Source organism: Rhinoraja longicauda, chromosome 7 (assembly GCF_053455715.1).
Source record: "Rhinoraja longicauda isolate Sanriku21f chromosome 7, sRhiLon1.1, whole genome shotgun sequence".
Lineage (NCBI taxonomy): Eukaryota > Metazoa > Chordata > Chondrichthyes > Rajiformes > Arhynchobatidae > Rhinoraja > Rhinoraja longicauda.
Genome location: NC_135959.1, coordinates 66949978 through 66968897, shown reverse-complemented (window position 1 = coordinate 66968897; position 18920 = coordinate 66949978). Strand labels below are relative to the sequence as shown.

General features: G+C 44.7%; 1 protein-coding gene and 1 long non-coding RNA gene across 2 annotated transcripts in view; one reads left to right on the top strand and one right to left on the bottom strand.

The window, feature by feature from the left end:
• The window catches only part of LOC144595585 (uncharacterized), a 26489-nt gene extending 10467 nt beyond the window's left edge, over nt 1-16022 (bottom strand). The window contains exons 1-2 of the long non-coding RNA XR_013547512.1: nt 15901-16022; nt 3262-3382 (exon numbers count right to left, since the gene is read on the bottom strand). This is a non-coding gene — a long non-coding RNA (uncharacterized LOC144595585). The remainder of the gene's footprint in view (nt 1-3261; nt 3383-15900) is intronic.
• On the top strand, nt 14147-18920 carry pcdh20 (protocadherin 20). Its single transcript, XM_078403148.1, has 4 exons — nt 14147-14214; nt 14431-15622; nt 15818-17652; nt 18095-18920. The coding sequence occupies exons 1-3, from the start codon at nt 14167-14169 to the stop codon at nt 17278-17280; spliced, it is 2703 nt and encodes a 900-aa protein (XP_078259274.1). The 5' UTR covers nt 14147-14166; the 3' UTR covers nt 17281-17652; nt 18095-18920.

The window sequence follows — 18920 nt, the reverse complement described above, 5'->3', positions numbered from 1 at the left end:
ATTTAATACTCAGTGATTTACTTGTGCATCTACAATCAAAATAACAAGCTGTTTGTAATGGATTTCATGTAGTATTGTCATTGACATAGAAAAGTAACCTTGCCAGTCCAAGCAGATTTGAAAATTACAGTCTAATTACTATCTAAACATTTTAAAAAATCTATCAGTCTATGCTAAGATATACAAATCAAACACTCTGCTCAATTTGTATAATCTTCATAGGTTCTGTTACTTAAGAATATGCCATCAGATTCATGAAACAGCATGAAATGAATGATAAATCAGGGGATATTAAGCAGAATAAGTAGAATTATGGCAGTGTGTTTCCTTTTAACTATTTATCAGAGCAACAACTGTTTACATTATTGCAGATCCACTTAGGAACATAAAAACAGAAAATAGGTGCAGGAGGAGGCCATTAGGCCCTTCGAGCCAGCACCGCCATTCATTGTGATCATGGCTGATCATCCACAAACAGTAACCTGTGCCTGCCTTCTCCCCATATCCCTTGATTCCACCAGCCCCTAGAGCTCTTTCTAACTCTCTTTTCAATTCATCCAGTGAATTGGCCTCCACTGCCTTCTGTGACAGAGAATTCCACAAATTCACAACTCTGGGTGAAAAAGTTTCTTCTCACCTCAGTTTTAAATGGCCTCCCCTTTATTCTTAGACTGTGGCCCCTGATTCCCCCAACATTGAGAATATTTTTCCTGCATCTAGCTTGTCCAGTCCTTTTTGGATATTTGAGGCACTTTTAGCCTTAGTTAGTTATTATTTTATTATAAAATCAATTTTTTAAGGACTATTTGTAAGATCAAGTAGTCTGGAGTCTGAACAAGGTTCTCAACCTGAAATATCACCCATTCGTTCTATCCAGAGATGCTGCCTGTCCCGCTGAGTTACTCCAACATTTTGTGTCTACATTAGAAGGTTCACTGGTAAATAAGTAGTACTGGATGAGATAGATTTCTTCCAACTAAGTATTAGGAAGATAAGGTTTCCTATTATTCCAACTCAGTCCCTTATCCTAACAATCATCAGAGGCTGAACCACAAGACTGTGACTGAATCCTGGGTGGCAACATCACTGTGCACATGAATCCAGCAGTGTATGGAACAATGCGCTCATCAATAGTGCATTATCAGCACACCATTTGCACTTCTAAAGGCTTACCTCATGAAGAGTTTGATGCCAGCCTGCTGCTTGTTTCCCTCAGATAATCCTGAGAGGGGGATGTAGTGTGAACTAAAGGGTCAGACAAGAGTGATTCATGTGGAATTTCATGTGCACTCCTGGTGTTCTGGCTCTGTAGCTCAAGATTTGGTTAGAAACTGGAGAACTTAAAAATACTTTAAGACCAACTTATTTTTGCATGATCCCCAAATAACATTAGAACCCTAATTTACACATCTAATTATTTTTCAAATATATCAGAGATTGCCACTTATTTAGTGATGATTTAGTATACCATTCAATAATAGATGATCTGGTCAATTTTCGCTCTTTGCGGCCTTCAAGCAAATTATCTGCTGTGATTCCCACATTCGAACAATGGTCACACGTTAAAGTACAGTCATAGAGTCATGCAGCGTGGAAACAGGCCCTTAAGCCCAACTTGCCCACACCAGCCAACATGTCTCATCTACACTAGTTCCACCTACCTGCATTTGGCCCATATCCCTCCAAACCTATCCTATCCACGTACCACTCTAAATGTTTCTTAAACGTTGTGATAGTACCTGCCTCAACTATCTCCTCTGGCAGCTCGTTCCATACTCACATCACCCTCTGAGTGAAAAAGTTATCCTTCAGATTTTTATTAAATCTTTCCCCCCCCACATTTTAAACATGTCCTCTGGTTCTCTACTCTGGGCAAGAGACTCTGTACGTCTGTCCGATCTATTCCTCTCATGATTTCATACACCTCTATAAGATCATCCCTCATCCTCCTGCACTCCAAAGATTAGAATCCTAGCCTGCTCAACCTCTCCCCATAGCTCAGGCTCTCGAGTGCTGGCAACATCCTCGTAAATCTTCTCTGCACCCTTTCCAGCTTTAACTTCATTAACTCTGAAGTACTTTGGGACTCCCTTTCAGATACATTCAAGTTCAGAAGGAGCCGAGTAAGTGCATGTTGTTTTTTTTTTAGAAGAAGCACTCTCCAAGAGCAGCAAATGCCCCATATCACATGCCCTCCTCCCCAATCCCACCATTAATTAGCCAGGGATTGCCCTTCATCATAGGGTATCGCCATGGAGATGGATTTTCACCGCTTCTTGAGATGCTCCAATTGGAAAATGTGCACCAATGCCAATGACGTACCCGTTCCATTAGGTGGAGAAAACAGAGTCCCTGGAAGGATGAATGCAAAGTTTAAAAACTAACTGGATAATCAGTTCATTTGGAAAATAACTAATAATTTATCAGCTGACGCTGAACCTCACATGCATGTTGACGCATAAATTCTTCATTTAATGCAGCATTGAAGTAGACGCTATTTGTAAGATCAAATAACACAAATTTAAAGTACAATCTGTCTGAAAGATAATGAAAGCAATGAAAGTAGACTCAGTGCTGCCTCTGTTCTGAGAGTGGTGAAAGCATCAAAAATTGCTGTGAGATGCTGATTAAGATTTTTGACATACTCAAAACTTTGAATGACCAAAGAAATAAAGGGCTTGTTTAACAAATTGTTAACATCTTAACAGGGCATTGACATTGACTGTCTAAGCAACCATTCAACATGACGAAGGTTTCTGATACTAAGCAGCCTTGTCTAGTACAAATACATATAAAGGTCATCATTTACAGTGCCCTTCATAATGTTTGGGACAAAGACTCATCATTTATTTATTTGCCTCCGTGCTCCATAATTTGAGATTTGTACAGAAAAAAATCACATGTGGTTAAAGTGCACATTGTCAGATTTTATTAAAGGCCATTTGTATACATTTTGGTTTCATCATGTAGAAATTACAGCTGTGTTTATACATAGTCCCCCCATTTCAGGGCACCATAATGTTTGGGACACATGGCTTCACAGGCATTTGTAATTGCTTAGGTGTGTTTAATTGCCTCCTTAATGCAGGTATAAGAGATCTCTCAGCACTTAGTCTTTCCTCCATTCTTTCCATTACCTTTGGAAACTTTTATTGCCGTTTATCAACATGAGGACCAAAGTTGAGGACCTAAATCAACATGAGGACCTAAATAGTCATGCTTTGCCAGGCATCTAGACATTTTGGAACAACAGGCTTTCACCTTGGCTTCATCAATGTTGTCTAGTACATCAGCTAACATCCATCTGGATTTTGGGTGTTTCAGAAGTGCTTAGCTGGTGTTCCAGAATTATTTATAATTCCTCTATGTTGGGGATGATGGCCTAGGAGGAAAAAAAATTAAAGTCAGTTTGATCATCTTTCCTGTGAATTTGGAGGATTTTGCAGAGTCAGTGGACAGAAGACAATATTCAATGACATGATCAAAGGCTCTTTAAAAAAAATCCCTCCTGGGAATTCCTGACACAAAACCACTCAAAGTGAAGGGAAGCATTCTGGATGATATTGAGAACATTGGATCCATGCATCAGGACCACACAGGAATGGCATAAGGAACGCAACAGCTCAAAACTACACTGATAACGACCTCAGACCTGGCACAAAGGCATTGTCCATTAGGTACCAGTGGTCCTTGCTCTCTTACCTGTTTCTGAGCCACTGACTATCAACAATAGGCACATGAAGACACCTGGAAGATATTTCCAATATTTTCTCTTCAAAACCCGCCCCGCCAAAGGAAAATCGAACCAACTTCAATGCCCTCACCAGGCCTTTCCTACCCCATCTGTGGAAGGATTTGCGATTTCTACATCATCCTCATCAGTCACCTCAGAACCACAAAACTGGAGAGGAGGCAAGTCATCCACAATACCTGAAAATAGCCTAATAAGAAAAACCTTGGCCTTTGAGAGAATTTGGAGAACCAACATTCAGATATGCATCGGCATGCCTTATTCACAGAGGAGTCATTTGGCAACTCGTACAAAAACATCGTCAATAGATTATCTACAGGCATTGCATCATACACTGGAGTTTTAAGACCAGTCTTTTAGAATCCCTATTTTTAGCTGTATCAAACAACTTCGCCGAGTTACCATCATTAAACACACCAAGGAATATTTCTAAAAACACAATGACTTTTGAAAATGCTGCCCAGTTGTGTTGGTTCATGACTGATTTTATCTTTAGTAAAATGCATAGAACGTAAAACACAGAAAAGTACAGGCCCTTCGGCCCACAATATCTCAACATGATGACAAGGTAACCCATCTGATAGAACATAGAAAAAATAGTGAGCGACGGAATTTCATTCCTGATTCAAAGACAAGCTCACGGAGAATAATAATTGGCTATGAAATCCTTTTTACCTCAATTCACCATTCTTAAATAAATAAAAAAATTGGGCATAATTTGTGGTGTGAGCGAAATCTCTGATATTCTTGGGAAGTGGATTTCATGTAATTTTTGCTAACTATGGTGGCTGGGAACCGAACTCAGGCCAACTGCTTCGAAAGCTGTTGTGCTCACCACATACCTCCTCCCGATCGAAAGACACAGCATGGAATCAGGCCCTTCAGCCCACCGAGTCCACGCCGACCATCGATTACCCGTTCACATTGCTTCTATGTTATTCCACTAAAGAACTACTTTAGCGGAGCAGAGCTTGAGCAGAATCTCAGAAAATAGACCTCAAAACATTCACTATTCTGGGATAATTTGCATCAGAATTGCGTTTGTTACCCAGGTGGAAACACAGTGCCAGCAGCAATACTCCAAAGTACTTCTTCAGCTTTGATCTACTTAGGAATATTCTGGGATCATGCAGATACTCATTGAATGCATGTTTTACTTTTCTTCTGCTGCATTTGAACTCTTCAGAAAATTGATAAAAGAGCTAGGAACATTGTATGGAGAATTCCTTCTCAGCAATTTGTTGTTCTTCAGTATATGGATTACAGGATGACAGAACCAGATTCAATAACAACTTTGAAAAGAAAATCAAAGTACCCGAATTTAAAGAATGGCTCAACCATGTCCGAGCACCAGGGATTAATAGTGCTAGCATAGCACAATGGGCAGAAAAGCCTCCTATGGTTTCTGCACCTTACCTGCCCTTATGTGGTTTAATAAATCCTCCTAATTTGTCCCTTTAAGGTTTAAGTGTCTTTTTGTATTTTAACCATATCTATAATATTAACTATTGCTACGTTTGTTTGTAACATCCTATATAGAGTTATATACAGCATGGTCCTGTACAATAATATACACTTCCGTCCTGGACAGCACAGAAATAGGTCTTTTGGCCATGTTGATCAAGCCGGCAAACTGGCATAGTCCCATTTGCTTGCATTTGCCCAATTGCCATCTAAACCCTTCCTATCAATAAATCTGACAGAATGTCTATTAAAAGTCATAAATTGCTGCTACTATAGCTTTCCCTGGCAGCTCATTCCAGATATGGACTACCCTCTGAGTGATAAAGTTACCGCCACCACCCCCCCCCCTCCCCTCCCCCCACCTTCCTTAAATCTCTCCCTTCTCATCGATGCCCTCTTGTTTTAGAATCCTCCACCTGTGAGTAAGATTGCGAGTGTTCACTTGATCCGAGGTTGCAGGGTGACTTGGACAGGTTGTATGAGTGGGCAGATGCATGGCAGATGCAGTATAATGTAGATAAATGTGAGGTTATCCACTTCGGCGGCAAAAATAAGGAGACAGATTATTATCTCAATGGTGTCAGATTAGGTATAGGGGAAGTGCGACGAGACCTTGGTGGCCTTGTACACCAGTCACTGAAAGTAAGCATGCAGGTACAGCAGGCAGTGAAGAAGGCTAATGGCATGTTGGCCTTCATAACGAGAGGATTTGAGTACAGGAGCAAAGAAGTCCTTCTGCAGTTGTATAGAGCCCTGGTGAGACCACATCTGGAGTATTGTGTGCAGTTTTGGTCTCATAATTTGAGGAAGGACGTCCTTTCTATTGAGGCAGTGCAGTGTAGGTTCACGAGATTAATGCCTGGGATGGAGGGACTGTCATATGAGGAAAGATTGGAAAGGCTGGGCTTGTATTCACTGGAGTTTAGAAGGATGAGAGGGGATCTTATAGAGACATATAAAATGATAAAAGGCGGCACGGTAGCACAGCGGTAGAGTTGCTGCTTTACAGCGAATGCAGCGCCGGAGACACAGGTTCGATCCTGACTACAGGTGCTGCACTGTAAGGAGTTTGTACGTTCTCCCCGTGACCTGCGTGGGTTTTCTCCGAGATCTTCGGTTTCCTCCCACACTCCAAAGACGTACAGGTATGTAGGTTGATTGGCTGGGTAAATGTAAAAATTGTCCCTAGTGGGTGTAGGATAGTGTTAATGTGCGGGGATCACTGGGCGGTGCGGACTTGGTGGGCCGAAAAGGCCTGTTTCCGCGCTGTATGTATATGATATGATATGATATGATATGATGCAGGAAATATGTTCCCAATGTTGGGGGAGTTCAGAACCAAGGGACACAGTCTAAGAACAAAGAGGAGGCCATTTAAAACTGAGGTGAGAAAAAACTTTTTCACCCAGAGAGTTGTGAATTTGTGGAATTCTCTGCCATAGCAGGCAGTGGAAGCCAATTCACTGGATAAATTGAGTCCAGAACCAGGGGACACAGTCCAAGAATAAAGAGGCCATTTAAAACTGAGGTGAGAAGAAACTTTTTCACCCAGAGAATTGTGAATTTGTGGAATTCTCTGCCACAGCAGGCAGTGGAGGCCAATTCACTGGATACATTTAAAAAAGAGTTAGATAGAGCTCTAGGGGCTAGTGTAATCAAGGGATATGGGGAGAAGGCAGGCACAGGTTACTGATTGTAGATGATCAGCCATGGTCAAAATGAATGGCGGTGCTGGCTCGAAGGGCCAAATGGCCTCCTCCTGCACCTATTTTCTATGTTTCTATGTTTCATGGGATCTGCTAGTCAGTTTGCTGCAGGGCCTGGTCAAGCTGGCCATTCGTTAGTCATGGCAGCAGGCAGCCGAGACAGACTCCCTGCCCGGGCCGACTCCCTGCCTCTCTGACATCCATGCCACGATGTCCACAGAGAGGGAACACGCAGTGTCCATGGACACTTTGGCCACTTTCCGGTATCAACGGGCGCACAAGTGTTTGAGTGTATCTTGTATAAGAATTGTAATATTTTGATTTGATATTTGCTTGTATGCATATTCTTTTTTTGGATGGGTGTTTCCGTGGAGTAGTATATTAGTTTCCTTTGCACTTGGAAAAAACATTTTTGCAAAAAAATTTGTCAAAATGAAATATTTGTCGTTCCTTGGATCGTCTTCCCAACTATCTAGATATTGTTGTAAATGTAGATAACCTTCCTCACTGTCCACTAAACCACAAATGTGTTAACAATATTAACCATGCTGTTATAACCATATAACCATATAACAATTACAGCACGGAAACAGGCCAGTTTGGCCCTTCTAGTCCATGCCGAACACTTTCTCCGACCTAGTCCCATCTACCTGCTCTCAGACCATAACCCTCCAATCCCTTCCCATCCATATACCTATCTAATTTACTCTTAAATAATAAAATCGAGCCTGCGTCCACCACTTCCACCGGAAGCTCATTCCACACAGCCACCACCCCTAAACTTTTGTCCCTTAATTCTGAAGTTATGTCCTCTTGTTTGAATCTTCCCCACTCTCAAAGGGAAAAGCTTACCCACGTCAACTCTGTCCGTCCCTCTTAAAAATTTAAAAACCTCTATCAAGTCCCCCCTTAACCTTCTGCGCTCCAAAGAATAAAGACCCAACCTGTTCAATCTCTCTCTGTAGCTTAAGTGCTGAAACCCAGGCAACATTCTAGTAAATCTCCTCTGTACTCTCTCTATTTTGTTGACATCCTTCCTATAATTTGGCGACCAGAACTGCACACTGCCTCACCAATGCCTTGTACAATTTTAACATTACGTCCCAACTTCTATATTCGATGCTCTGATTTATAAAGGCAAGCATACCAAACGCCTTCTTCACCACCCTATCCACATGAGATTCCACCTTCAGGGAACAATGCACAGTTATTCCCAGATCCCTCTGTTCCACTGCATTCCTCAATTCCCTACCATTTACCCTGTAAGTCCTATTTTGATTTGTCCTAACAAAATGCAGCACCTCACACTTATCAGCATTAAACTCCATCTGCCATCTTTCAGCCCACCCTTCCAAAAGGCCCAAGTCTCTCTGTAGACTTTGAAAATCTACTTCATTATTAACTACACCACCTATCTTAGTATCATCTGCATACTTACTAATCCAATTTGCCACACCATCATCCAGATCATTGATGTAAATGACAAACAACAGCGGACCCAACACAGATCCTTGGGGTACTCCACTAGACACTGGCCTCCAACCTGACATACAGTTGTCAACCATTACCCTCTGGTATCTCCCATTCAGCCATTGTTGAATCCATCTTGCAACTTCACTATTAATACCCAACGATTTAACCTTCTTAATCAACCTTCCATGTGGAACTTTGTCAAATGCCTTACTGAAGTCCATATAGACAACATCCACAGCCTTGCCCTCATCAATTTCCCTGGTAACCTCTTCAAAAAATTCAAGAAGATTAGTCAAACATGACCTTCCAGGCACAAATCCATGTTGACTGTTCCTAATCAGGCCTTGTTTATCCATATGTTTATATATATTGTCCCTAAGTATTTATCCAGATTATTTAAACATAAAACAAACAGCAAGTGACCCAGCATCGACCCTTGCGGCACCCCACTAGGTCACAGACCTCAAATCAGAAAAACAACCCCCCACAACTGCCCTTTGACTCCCTCGTCCAAGTCAATGTTCAATCCAATTGGCTAGCTTACCTTTGATTTCATATGATCTAACCTTTCAGACTAGCTGGCCATGCAGGATCTTGGTAAAGGCCTTTCTAAAGCCAGCAGTTCACTTGCGTGTCCTTATTGCCTTTCTTAAATAACGGTACATTAGCCACCCTCCAGTCTGTTGAACTTCACCTGTGGCTATCAATGATACCAATATCTCTGCAAAGGCCTCCACAATTTCTTTCCTGGCCTCCCACAAGGTCCTAGGATGGAGCTGGCCAGGCCCTGGGATCTATCCACGTTAATGAATTTTAAAACTGCTCGTACTCTTTTGCAATTTATACATCATCGAAGACGTGACAACTATGTCTTCATTTCTGAGCTTTCATGATTGTCGCTTCAGTGAAAGTACTATATCCATTTAATATCTCCTTTAATATCCCTAGCTCCCATGGCTCTACACAAATATGGTCATGTTGATCTTTAAGGGACCTATTCATTCCCTTGTCACCCTTTTACTCTTAATATACATGTATAATCTCCTTGGATTTTCCTTTACCTTTTCTACCAGTTCCATTTCATGTCCTCTTTTTGTCCTCCTGATTGCCTTATACTCACTGAAGGGCTACCTAAACCTGATGTATGCATCCTTCTTATCCCTGACGAGGATCTCAACCTCTCTTGTCAACTCTTGTCAATTAGGATACCCTAAACTTGCCAGCATTGTCTCCCACCCTGACAAGAATTCTTGCTATCCCAGGAGAAAGCCTCCCACCTGCCAGTCATCCCCTTTCCAGCAAATACATTCCCCCAACAACCTTGGTAAGTTCCCACCTAATACCTCCAAAGTCGCCCATGCTACAATTTAGGACTTAACTTGTGGGAAAATCCTAACTTTCTCCATAACTACCTTAAATCTGATAAAATTATGGTCACCGGTCCCAAAGTGCTCTTCCACTGATGCTCAGTCACTTATTATACTTTCTTTCCCAAAAGGTCCAATGTTGAACTTGCTCTAGTAGGGGCCTCGACATATCAATTGAGGAAGCTGTCTTGTGCACATTTGACGAATTTCACCCCAAACAAATCCTTTATACTATGGGAGACCCAATACATTTTAGAGAAGTAGAAATCTCCCTCTAATACTGTCATATTATCTTTACTATCTGCAACCTGCCTACACATCTGGTCCTCTAATCCATGCTGACTATTTGAGAACCATTGGTACAATCCCATCAAAGTAATCATTCCATTCCTGTTTCTCAGTTGTACCATACAGCCTCACTGGGCCATCCCCCAAGAATATCCTCTCTGAGCACTGTAGGTATGTTCCCCCTGATTAAAAAGGCGCCACCCCCTCCTCAACTGCCTGCAACTCCTGCAGCATCTATTACCTGGAACACTGAGCTGAAACTCAGTCCTGTCCTTCTCTCAGCCATGTTTCTGTTATGGCTTTAATATTCCAGTCCCTCGAGCCAACCTACACCTTAAATTTGCCCACCTTACCTGTTAAGCCTCTAGCATTGAAATTGATACCGTTTAAACTACCGTCCACCCCTCTCTTTGGTCCTATCTGCTAATCTTGCTGTCTTTGACTACAGTATACGCTCCCAACTTATCTGTCTCCTCTCTTCTCTGAGCCCTTCCCCTGCAAATCTAGTTTAAACCCACTGGAGTAGCACTAGTAAAAATCTCTCAGCTATTGGTCCCACTCCAGATACAACCCAACCCTCGTACACATGTCACGTCTGCCCCAAAAGAGATCCCAATGATCGAAACATCTGAACCCCTGTCCCCTGCACCAGCTCCTCAGCTGGGAATCCGTCTGCCTATCCTTCCATTCTTGCCCTCACTTGCAAATGGAAAGGGAAGTAATCCCTTGAGCTCCAGTGTTGTAACCTCTTTCCCAGCTCCATATCGTCACTCGACAGGACCTCATCTCATTTCTTATCTATGCCATTGGTACCTATATGCACAGAAAATTCCTGCACTCTCTGCCTACTCCCTATGTGCAGTAGTTTGTATATTCCAGTGTAGTTTAGAACATAGAAGAGTACAGCACAGTAACAGGCCACTTCACTCACAATGTCTGTGCTAAACATGATGCCAATGCAGACAAATCTCCTCTGCCTTCGTGTGATCCATATCCCCCCCAATCCCTGCATAACCATGTGCCAACTAAAAGCCTCCTAGAAGCCACTATCATATCTGTCCATTCCATTACCTGGTCAGCCTCTTTAAAACACTGCCAATCGCATCTGAATGTGGACTTTTCATTTGTCAGAATCTGGGCATCACTGCAGGTCAACATTGATTGTCCATCCTTAGTTGCCCTTGAGAAAGTGATGGTGAGCTGCCTTGTCGAAATATGTTTTGTAACACTTAGATTTCGCAATGCTGCTCAGTAGGTAGTTTCAAGAGTTAGACTCAAGAACGAAGAAGGAATGGCAGTCTATTTCCAATTCACACTCTCCAATCATTTCAGTGCCTGTCAACCTCTATTTGTTCCCATTTCAAAAATGACTGAATTGCTCGTCCTTGTTTTCAAATTGCTCCACAGATTCCCTGACCTCTATCTTTGTATCCTAGCCCTACATAAAGTTGAGATGAGTGATCATCCAATTCTGGCCTCTCTATTTTTCCCTGCACACCAGTTTTCTATCACTCTCGTGTCGGTGGTGTGCCTTCTGATCTCTGTATCAAGTGGTCTAGAATTCACTTATGTTTCCTTGTTACCTTAGATCTCCTTTTCTTTCAGGGTGCTCCCTACACACTAACTCTATCACCGAGTTTTTCCATCCACTTTGGTATCCTTTGGCATGTTATTATAAATTGAGATTTTGAGATTTGATAGTAAGTTTTCAAACTGGGTCAAGTACATGGATATCTTTGATCACTTCACATTATGCAAGTTCAGAACAAAATTCTGACTAACTGACTTTATCCTCATGTATAACGTTTGGTGGGTCTGTTCAATAAATCAGTACAGTTTCTTGTTTTCACAAAATCAAGGCAAGTATTTTGTTGTCAGGTCATGCTACAGGTCAGACCTCATGCTAATCAAAAGTGTTTATTTATGTTTGCATGTTGATTGATTGGTGATATCTTTATAGAAAGAAGATTCTTGGCCAGAATTTTTCACACCCCCACAAGGAATAATATTTTATAAAGTTAGTGGTCACTGAGGTAATGAGGATTTTCACGAGTCAGTTATGACTCAGATAATGCCACTCACCTGTGTGTTGATATGCTGGATTCAGACCTTAGACTTTAGCGATGCAGCGTGGAAACATGCCTTTTGGCCCACCGACTCCACACCGACCAACGATCTCCCCATACACCAGTACTATCTTACACACTAGGGCCAATTTACAATTTACCAAAGCCAATTAACCTACAAACCAGTCTTTGGAATCTGAGAGGAAATTGGAGCACCTGAAGAAAACCAATAGAGTTCATACGGTCACAGGGAGAATGTACAAACTGTGTACAGACTGCAACCATAGTCAGGATTGAAGCCGGGTCTCTGACGCTGTAAGGCAGTAACCATGTGAACCGCCCCATCTTTAGTATCTTTACTATCAGATAGAGATAACACTTGACTGTTGTGAGTCAAGTGATCTACGAAGGGCAGGAATATCGCTTCGCCAGAATGTCCCTGTGAGCTTCTTGATAACTTTCACCATTGTCTCTCTTTTAGTCAATAATTGGAAGGTATTGAGGGCTAACTGAAAGTTTGTTCTCCAGCAACTACAATTTTCCATTGACATATACTGGGTTTTATTTTTGTTCCATAACACTGCCTGTTCACCTGTGTAATCCTTGGGAGTCATTCATGTGTACAAGGAAATGTTATTTTAGCTGCATTAGATTACAATTGAACCTTGAGGTGTGCAGATTAACTTTCCATTGTCTTAAAATAATCCGTCTACATGGCTAATGAAGTATTGTCAAAGTAAATAAATATACACAATGCTGTTTGTGGATATCACCGGAGAATATCTTGAGACCTGTTACATCAGGTTCAAGAACAGCTTCTGCTCATCAACCGTCAGCTTACTGAACTAACTTGCACAAACCTACGCACAATGATACCTCTGCACCGTATCACTATGGAGTTTATATTACAATGGTTTCTGCACATACTTTGGATTTTGCACTATCATGGTCTGGTTTGCTTGGAATAACTGATAATTTATTGCATGTTTATTGTTGTCACGTGTAATGTGCCTGCAAATCGTAACTATGTCATAGGGTTATTCAGCTTGCAAACAGGCCCTTTGTCCCGACTTGACTATGCCAACCAAGATGTCCCATGTACACTAATCTCACCTTTCTGCCTTTGGCACATATCCATCTAGACCTTTCCTATCCAGGTATCCGTCCAAATGTCTTTTAAATATCATAGTACCTGCTTCAACCACCTCCTCTGGCAGCTCATTCCATATTCCCACCATCCTCTGTGTGAAAACGTTGCCCCTTAGATCCTATTAAATCTCAATATATATGTCGCTATAGCTTCTCCCTATAGCTCAGGCCCTCAAGTACTGGCAACATCCTCGTAAATCTTCTCTGCACTCTTTCAAGCTTAATTATATCTTTCCAACGCAGGGTGACCAAACCTGAACACAATACTCCAAATGTGGCCTCACCAACGACTTGTACAACAGTAACATTACACCCCAACTCCTATACGGGATACCCTGACTGAAGGCCAATGTACCTTCTTGACCACCCTTTCTACCCACAAGGAACTATGTACCTGCACAACTAGATCACTCTGCTCTACACCATTCCTCACGGCCCTGACATTCACTGTGAAGAAGAACTTTATTGAAGTAAAAACTTCATTCTGTTCTTACGACAAATCAGACCTCGTGACGCATGACTTTTAACAGATTGGCCACGCCGTCACTGAATATTTGGCAAAGACTCAAAACCTCACCGACATGTAGGGGATGACATACAGGATGTGTGATATAACGTCAGATACTGCCGTGGCGTACCTTAACATTACACCCTGTAAAGAGGGCTGTACTGCGCCCTTCAGTCCGACAGACAAGTGAAAAGCCCGCCGATTGATGTGAGAAATGTTTGTAGGGAAGAATAGGCGTGGCGGCGAGTGACGGGCGGCATCGATTTCCCATTCACTAATGCAGAGTGAGAATGAGAAGCCGGGGAGGAGAGCACAGTGCCAGTGAGCACGTCCAGCACGACAGCGAAGTGCTCCTCATCCCAGGGCTCCTTCCCCCTTTGAAAAGTCATTCAGCATGGATCGAGGCTTGGGCCGGCGGGCTGTCCACCACACCAAGGTCCAGGTAAGATCAGATAAACCATTACTGCAGCCGAAACATGAAAGTGTTGGAGGAACTAACTGCATGACCGCTCGCAGTCAATCAGCCCAACTACAGCACAAAGTTCAGAACTAACCCTAGTCCGTGCACCGCTGCACAGAGTGAGCGGGAGGGTCGCTGTTCATGTTGATCGTCCGTTTCGTTTACTTTTTGAACGACTTACTTTGTGTTTTCCTGCAGGAGACGTTCCGGCGTTGTTTTGTCGTGGGATTGCTACTCGCTGGCATCAGCCTGGCGTCTGACCTGGTGTACAGAGTGAAGGAAGAGTCCCCGAGCAGGACCTTCATCGGGAACCTGGCCACCGACCTGAAGCTGGAAGGCTCGCCAGACTCCGGCATCACCTACAACTTGGCGTCGACACCGGCGGACGGGCGCTTCGTGGATCTGGACCGGGACACGGGGGAGTTGCTGACCTCGGACTCGCTGCTGGACCGTGAGAGACTGTGCCCCGACCAGCCGGAGAGGGAGTGCTGGCTCTTCCTCGATGTCATCCTGCTGCCCGCCAGCCTCTTCAGGCTGCTGAAGATCAGCATCTTGGTGGAGGACATCAACGACAACCCTCCGCGCTTCCCAGCCGCCAGCATCGGCGTGTCGGTGGCGGAGAACGCGGAGCCGGGCTCCCGCTACTCTCTGGAGCCGCCGGCAGAGGACGGTGACCCGGGCATCCACGGGGTGCAGAGCTACCGGCTGTGGGGAGAGCACGCCGGCTTCACGCTGGTCATGGAGCGGGCTGGGGCTGGGGCTGGAGCTGGGGCTGGAGCTGGGGCCGGGGCAGGGGCCGGGGCAGGGGGCTCCCCGGTGCCCTGGCTGGTCCTGCAGGCACCGCTTGACCGGGAAGCCCAGGACTTGTACCAGATGGTGTTAGTGGCTGAGGACGGCGGCTCTCCCAGCCTCACGGGCACCGCCAGACTGACCGTGACCGTGACCGATGTCAACGACAACTGTCCGCGTTACACCCAGTCCAGCCTCAACGTGACGGTGCGCCCCAACGCCACGGTGGGTAGCCCACTCGCCCGGATGGTCGCCACCGACCCCGACCTGGGCTACAACGCCCGCATCGTGTACTCGTACAGCGACCGGGTGCCCGCCAGCTCGGCGCGCCTCTTCAGCCTGGACAGCAGCTCGGGGGTGATCCGTCTGGCCGTCCCCATCGTGGGCGGCACGGCCATGCTGCACCGCCTGACTGTGTTGGCCACCGGCACCGGCTGTAGCCCGGTCACCGCCACAGTGCGCCTGGCCATCCAGCCTCTGCAGCCGGCGCCGCCGCGGGTCAGCCCTCGCTACATCGCCCTGCAGTCGGACGGCGTGGTGTACCTGAAGGAGAGTGAGCCCGCCCGCACCCCCATCGCACTGTTCACCGTCAGCGACCCCGGGCAGGATCAGCAGGGGGATCAGCAGGGGGATCAGCATCAGCAGCAGCAGCAGCAGCAGCAGGGGCAGCAGCAGGGGGATCAGCAGGGGGATCAGCATCAGCATCAGCATCAGCAGGGGCAGCAGGGGCAGCAGCAGGGGGATCAGCATCATCAGCAGCAGGGGCAGCAGGGGCAGCAGGGGGAGCAGCAGCAGCAGCGCCGCCCCCCACCGCGCTGCTACCTGCAGGGCCCGGGGCCGTTCCGCCTGGCGCCCTACCGCGCCTTCAGAGACGAGTACCTGCTGGAGACCTCGCAGGAGCTGGACTACGAGCTGACGGCCGAGTACGAGCTGACCGTGGTGGCCGAGAGCGCCGACGGCCTCGCCCTCCGGACCCACCTGCGGATCCGCCTGCTGGACGAGAACGACAACTCGCCCGTCTTCCTGCAGCCCTTGCTGGACGTGGCCATCGAGGAGAACATGCCGGCCGGTAGTTTCCTGGCCAGAGTGCAGGCCAGCGACGCGGACAGCGGGCGGATGGGCAGTGTCAGCTTCGCCCTGCTGCTCCCCGGGGCGCTGCCCTTCGTGCTGGACAAGTACAGCGGGGTGCTCTCGCTGGCGGCGCCCCTGGACCGTGAACAGCAGGAGATGTATCGCATCGTGGTCAGGGCTATCGATGGCGGGACTCCGGCCCGGGAATCGACGGCCACCGTCCTCCTCACCGTGCTCGACACCAACGACAACAGCCCCAGGTTCATCAACAAGGACTTCAACTTCTTTGTCCCCGAAGACCACCCGAGTTTCAGCGAGATTGGCGTGATCGGCGTGATGGACGCCGACGCTGGAAACAACGGCTGGGTGGCTCTGTCCATCCTCAACGGCAGTGACCAATTTGTCATCGACACGGGCAGGGGGAACCTCATGGCCAAAGCCCTCCTGGACCGGGAGCAGCAGAGCTCCTACGTTATCTGGGTCCAAGCCACAGACGGCGGGGAGCCTGCTCTGTCCACTGTAGCGAAGGTGACTGTTCTCCTGACGGATGTCAATGATAACCCACCGTTGGTCCTGTTCCCTCAGTCCAACCTCTCTTTTCTTCTGGTGGCCCCATCCACGGCTCCTGGTTCTTCCATCACCGAAGTGTATGCGGTTGACAGAGACACGGGGATGAATGCTGTCATTGCTTACAGCATCATTGGCCACAGAGGACCCAGTCCAGAGACCTTTGTCATTGACACAGGGACGGGTAACATCACCTTAATCGGGACTTTGGTGAAGAATGACTATGGACTGTATAGACTGCTGGTCAAAGTCAGCGATCACGGTTACCCAGAGCCACTTCACTCCACAGTCATAGTCAACCTCTTTGTCAATGAAACATTGAGCAATGAGAGTTACATAGAAAACCTGTTGAGGAAGGAGCCCGACATCAGGATTGAGGAAAGCCTCCCAGAGACCAGGACTGACCCTTTTCAAACAGAAGTCAACGTATTCCCCTGCCAGACTGCGTTGATAGCACTATCTGGTTTATGCTTTGGCCTTCTGATTTTGGTATTTGGTTTGGTGGGTTACGTTTCGCTCAGAAAAAGGAAGCACAGACGGAAAAATTTCTGCGTTGCAGAGGTTGACATCCCATTAAACAAAATTGCTTCATGTACATCATTGAAGAAATCAATGATTTAGATCTGTAATTGAGACTGGACAGATGACAACTGATCAGGGCACATCAATGAGGTTACCAACATCTTACTTTAAAATGTATTTTGTCTGAAGGATTTATGTTACTGAGCTCCAATCTGATTAGCAATCAATTAATATATTGTTTACAGAACTAAGCTACACAATGTAGTTGAAGATAGTATTCTCTTTGCAAACTTGCACATTGTTTTGTACAAAATGCTTAAACTTGCACAATTGGATCTATGATTGATCCCAATGCTTCATTTTATAACAACAAAATGCAGGGCCTCAAACTCCAGGAACAAAGAACTGCAACAATCCAATTCAACTATTGCTTCTTTCTTTGGCTGACCAAGCAATCAGAAAATAAATACGGTATGATGCTGCAACCTGCTTCGTTATTGCATTTGGCTTCAATGATGAGATAACCTTGAAGATCTCAATCACTCTTGAAGTGCTTTAAAAAAAAAATTGCAGATTGATTATTAAGATAACTTTGTCAAAATAGTCTGGGGGTAAAATTGGGTAAATGAAAATATAAAATGGGGATATAAATATAAGTAAGGGGATCTAAATGATCACCCCCTACATCAGGCCGAGATAATACTAGGATTTCTGTGCAAAATTTTGTGAATATGTTGAGGACAGAATTTTTTGCCAAATATTGGAACCATTATACAATTGGGAAGTAAAGGAGATTCACATTTCTTTAAAAGCATCTATAAATGTTCAAGATTCTTCTATCGAAGTATTTTAAAGAAAACACCAATTCATTTTACTTTTGAACAATGTATAACACTGCTCTTTGTCGTTTCAGGTTGCCTTCGGTTCCGAAACTATTGATTGAAGTTATATACATTGAAAAGCAGCAGCAATGAACATTACCAAACCTAATTAGGTTTTGAAAATCATGAAGTCGCTTTTCTTCCTTAAATGTGTCTCTTCTGATACCAAATGAATTTTATTGAACTGGGCAATCAGATGAATATTGGATAGAAAATTAAAGCAACATAAGAATTTCACTGTACCTTAATTGGTACGTGTGACAATAAACTGACCTTGAAACCTAGACCTTGAAAGGTCTTGGAGCAAAATATGTAGATGCTGGAATTGCAAAAAAATCTCTGGAAGCTCTCAACAGATGAAGCAGCATTAGTGGAGAGAGAAAAATTCAATAGATAGACACAAAAAAGCTGGAGTAACTCAGCGGGTCAGACAGCATCTTCTGGAGCTAAGCAATAGGTGACATTTCGGGTCGAGACCCTTCTTCAGACTGAAAAAATCCATGTTCGGGTTGAGGATTCTCCAGCAGAACGGGAAAAATGAGAAAATGAGCATGTTAAATTGCAGAGATATTTTGTAATTTAACAGGCTTTTTATCTGACTTTTCCAGCTGTGGTGGGATCTTTAGCAGAACGGACTTTGTTTCTCTCGCCGTGGTTGCTGCTTCACCAGAGTGCTTCATGGATTTTCTGTTTTTGTTTGAAATAGGTGATTAACTGGCCCTGTTTCAAGTTTCACCCAGAATATGGGAATGAAATTTAAATTGGATTCAATTATCTGATGAGAAAATTATGACCAACAATATTTGTGTAAATGACTTAATTTGTGACCATTTGTATTGAAGTCTACAACAGCTATAT

Coding starts and splice junctions, on each gene's coding strand:
- pcdh20 (XM_078403148.1), top strand. CDS start 14,167: ATGGATCGAGGCTTGGGCCGGCGGGCTGTCCACCACACCAAGGTCCAG. Junction 14,215..14,430: donor TCCACCACACCAAGGTCCAG/GTAAGATCAGAT, acceptor GTTTTCCTGCAG/GAGACGTTCCGGCGTTGTTT. Junction 15,623..15,817: donor GTTCACCGTCAGCGACCCCG/GGCAGGATCAGC, acceptor AGCAGCAGCAGC/AGCGCCGCCCCCCACCGCGC.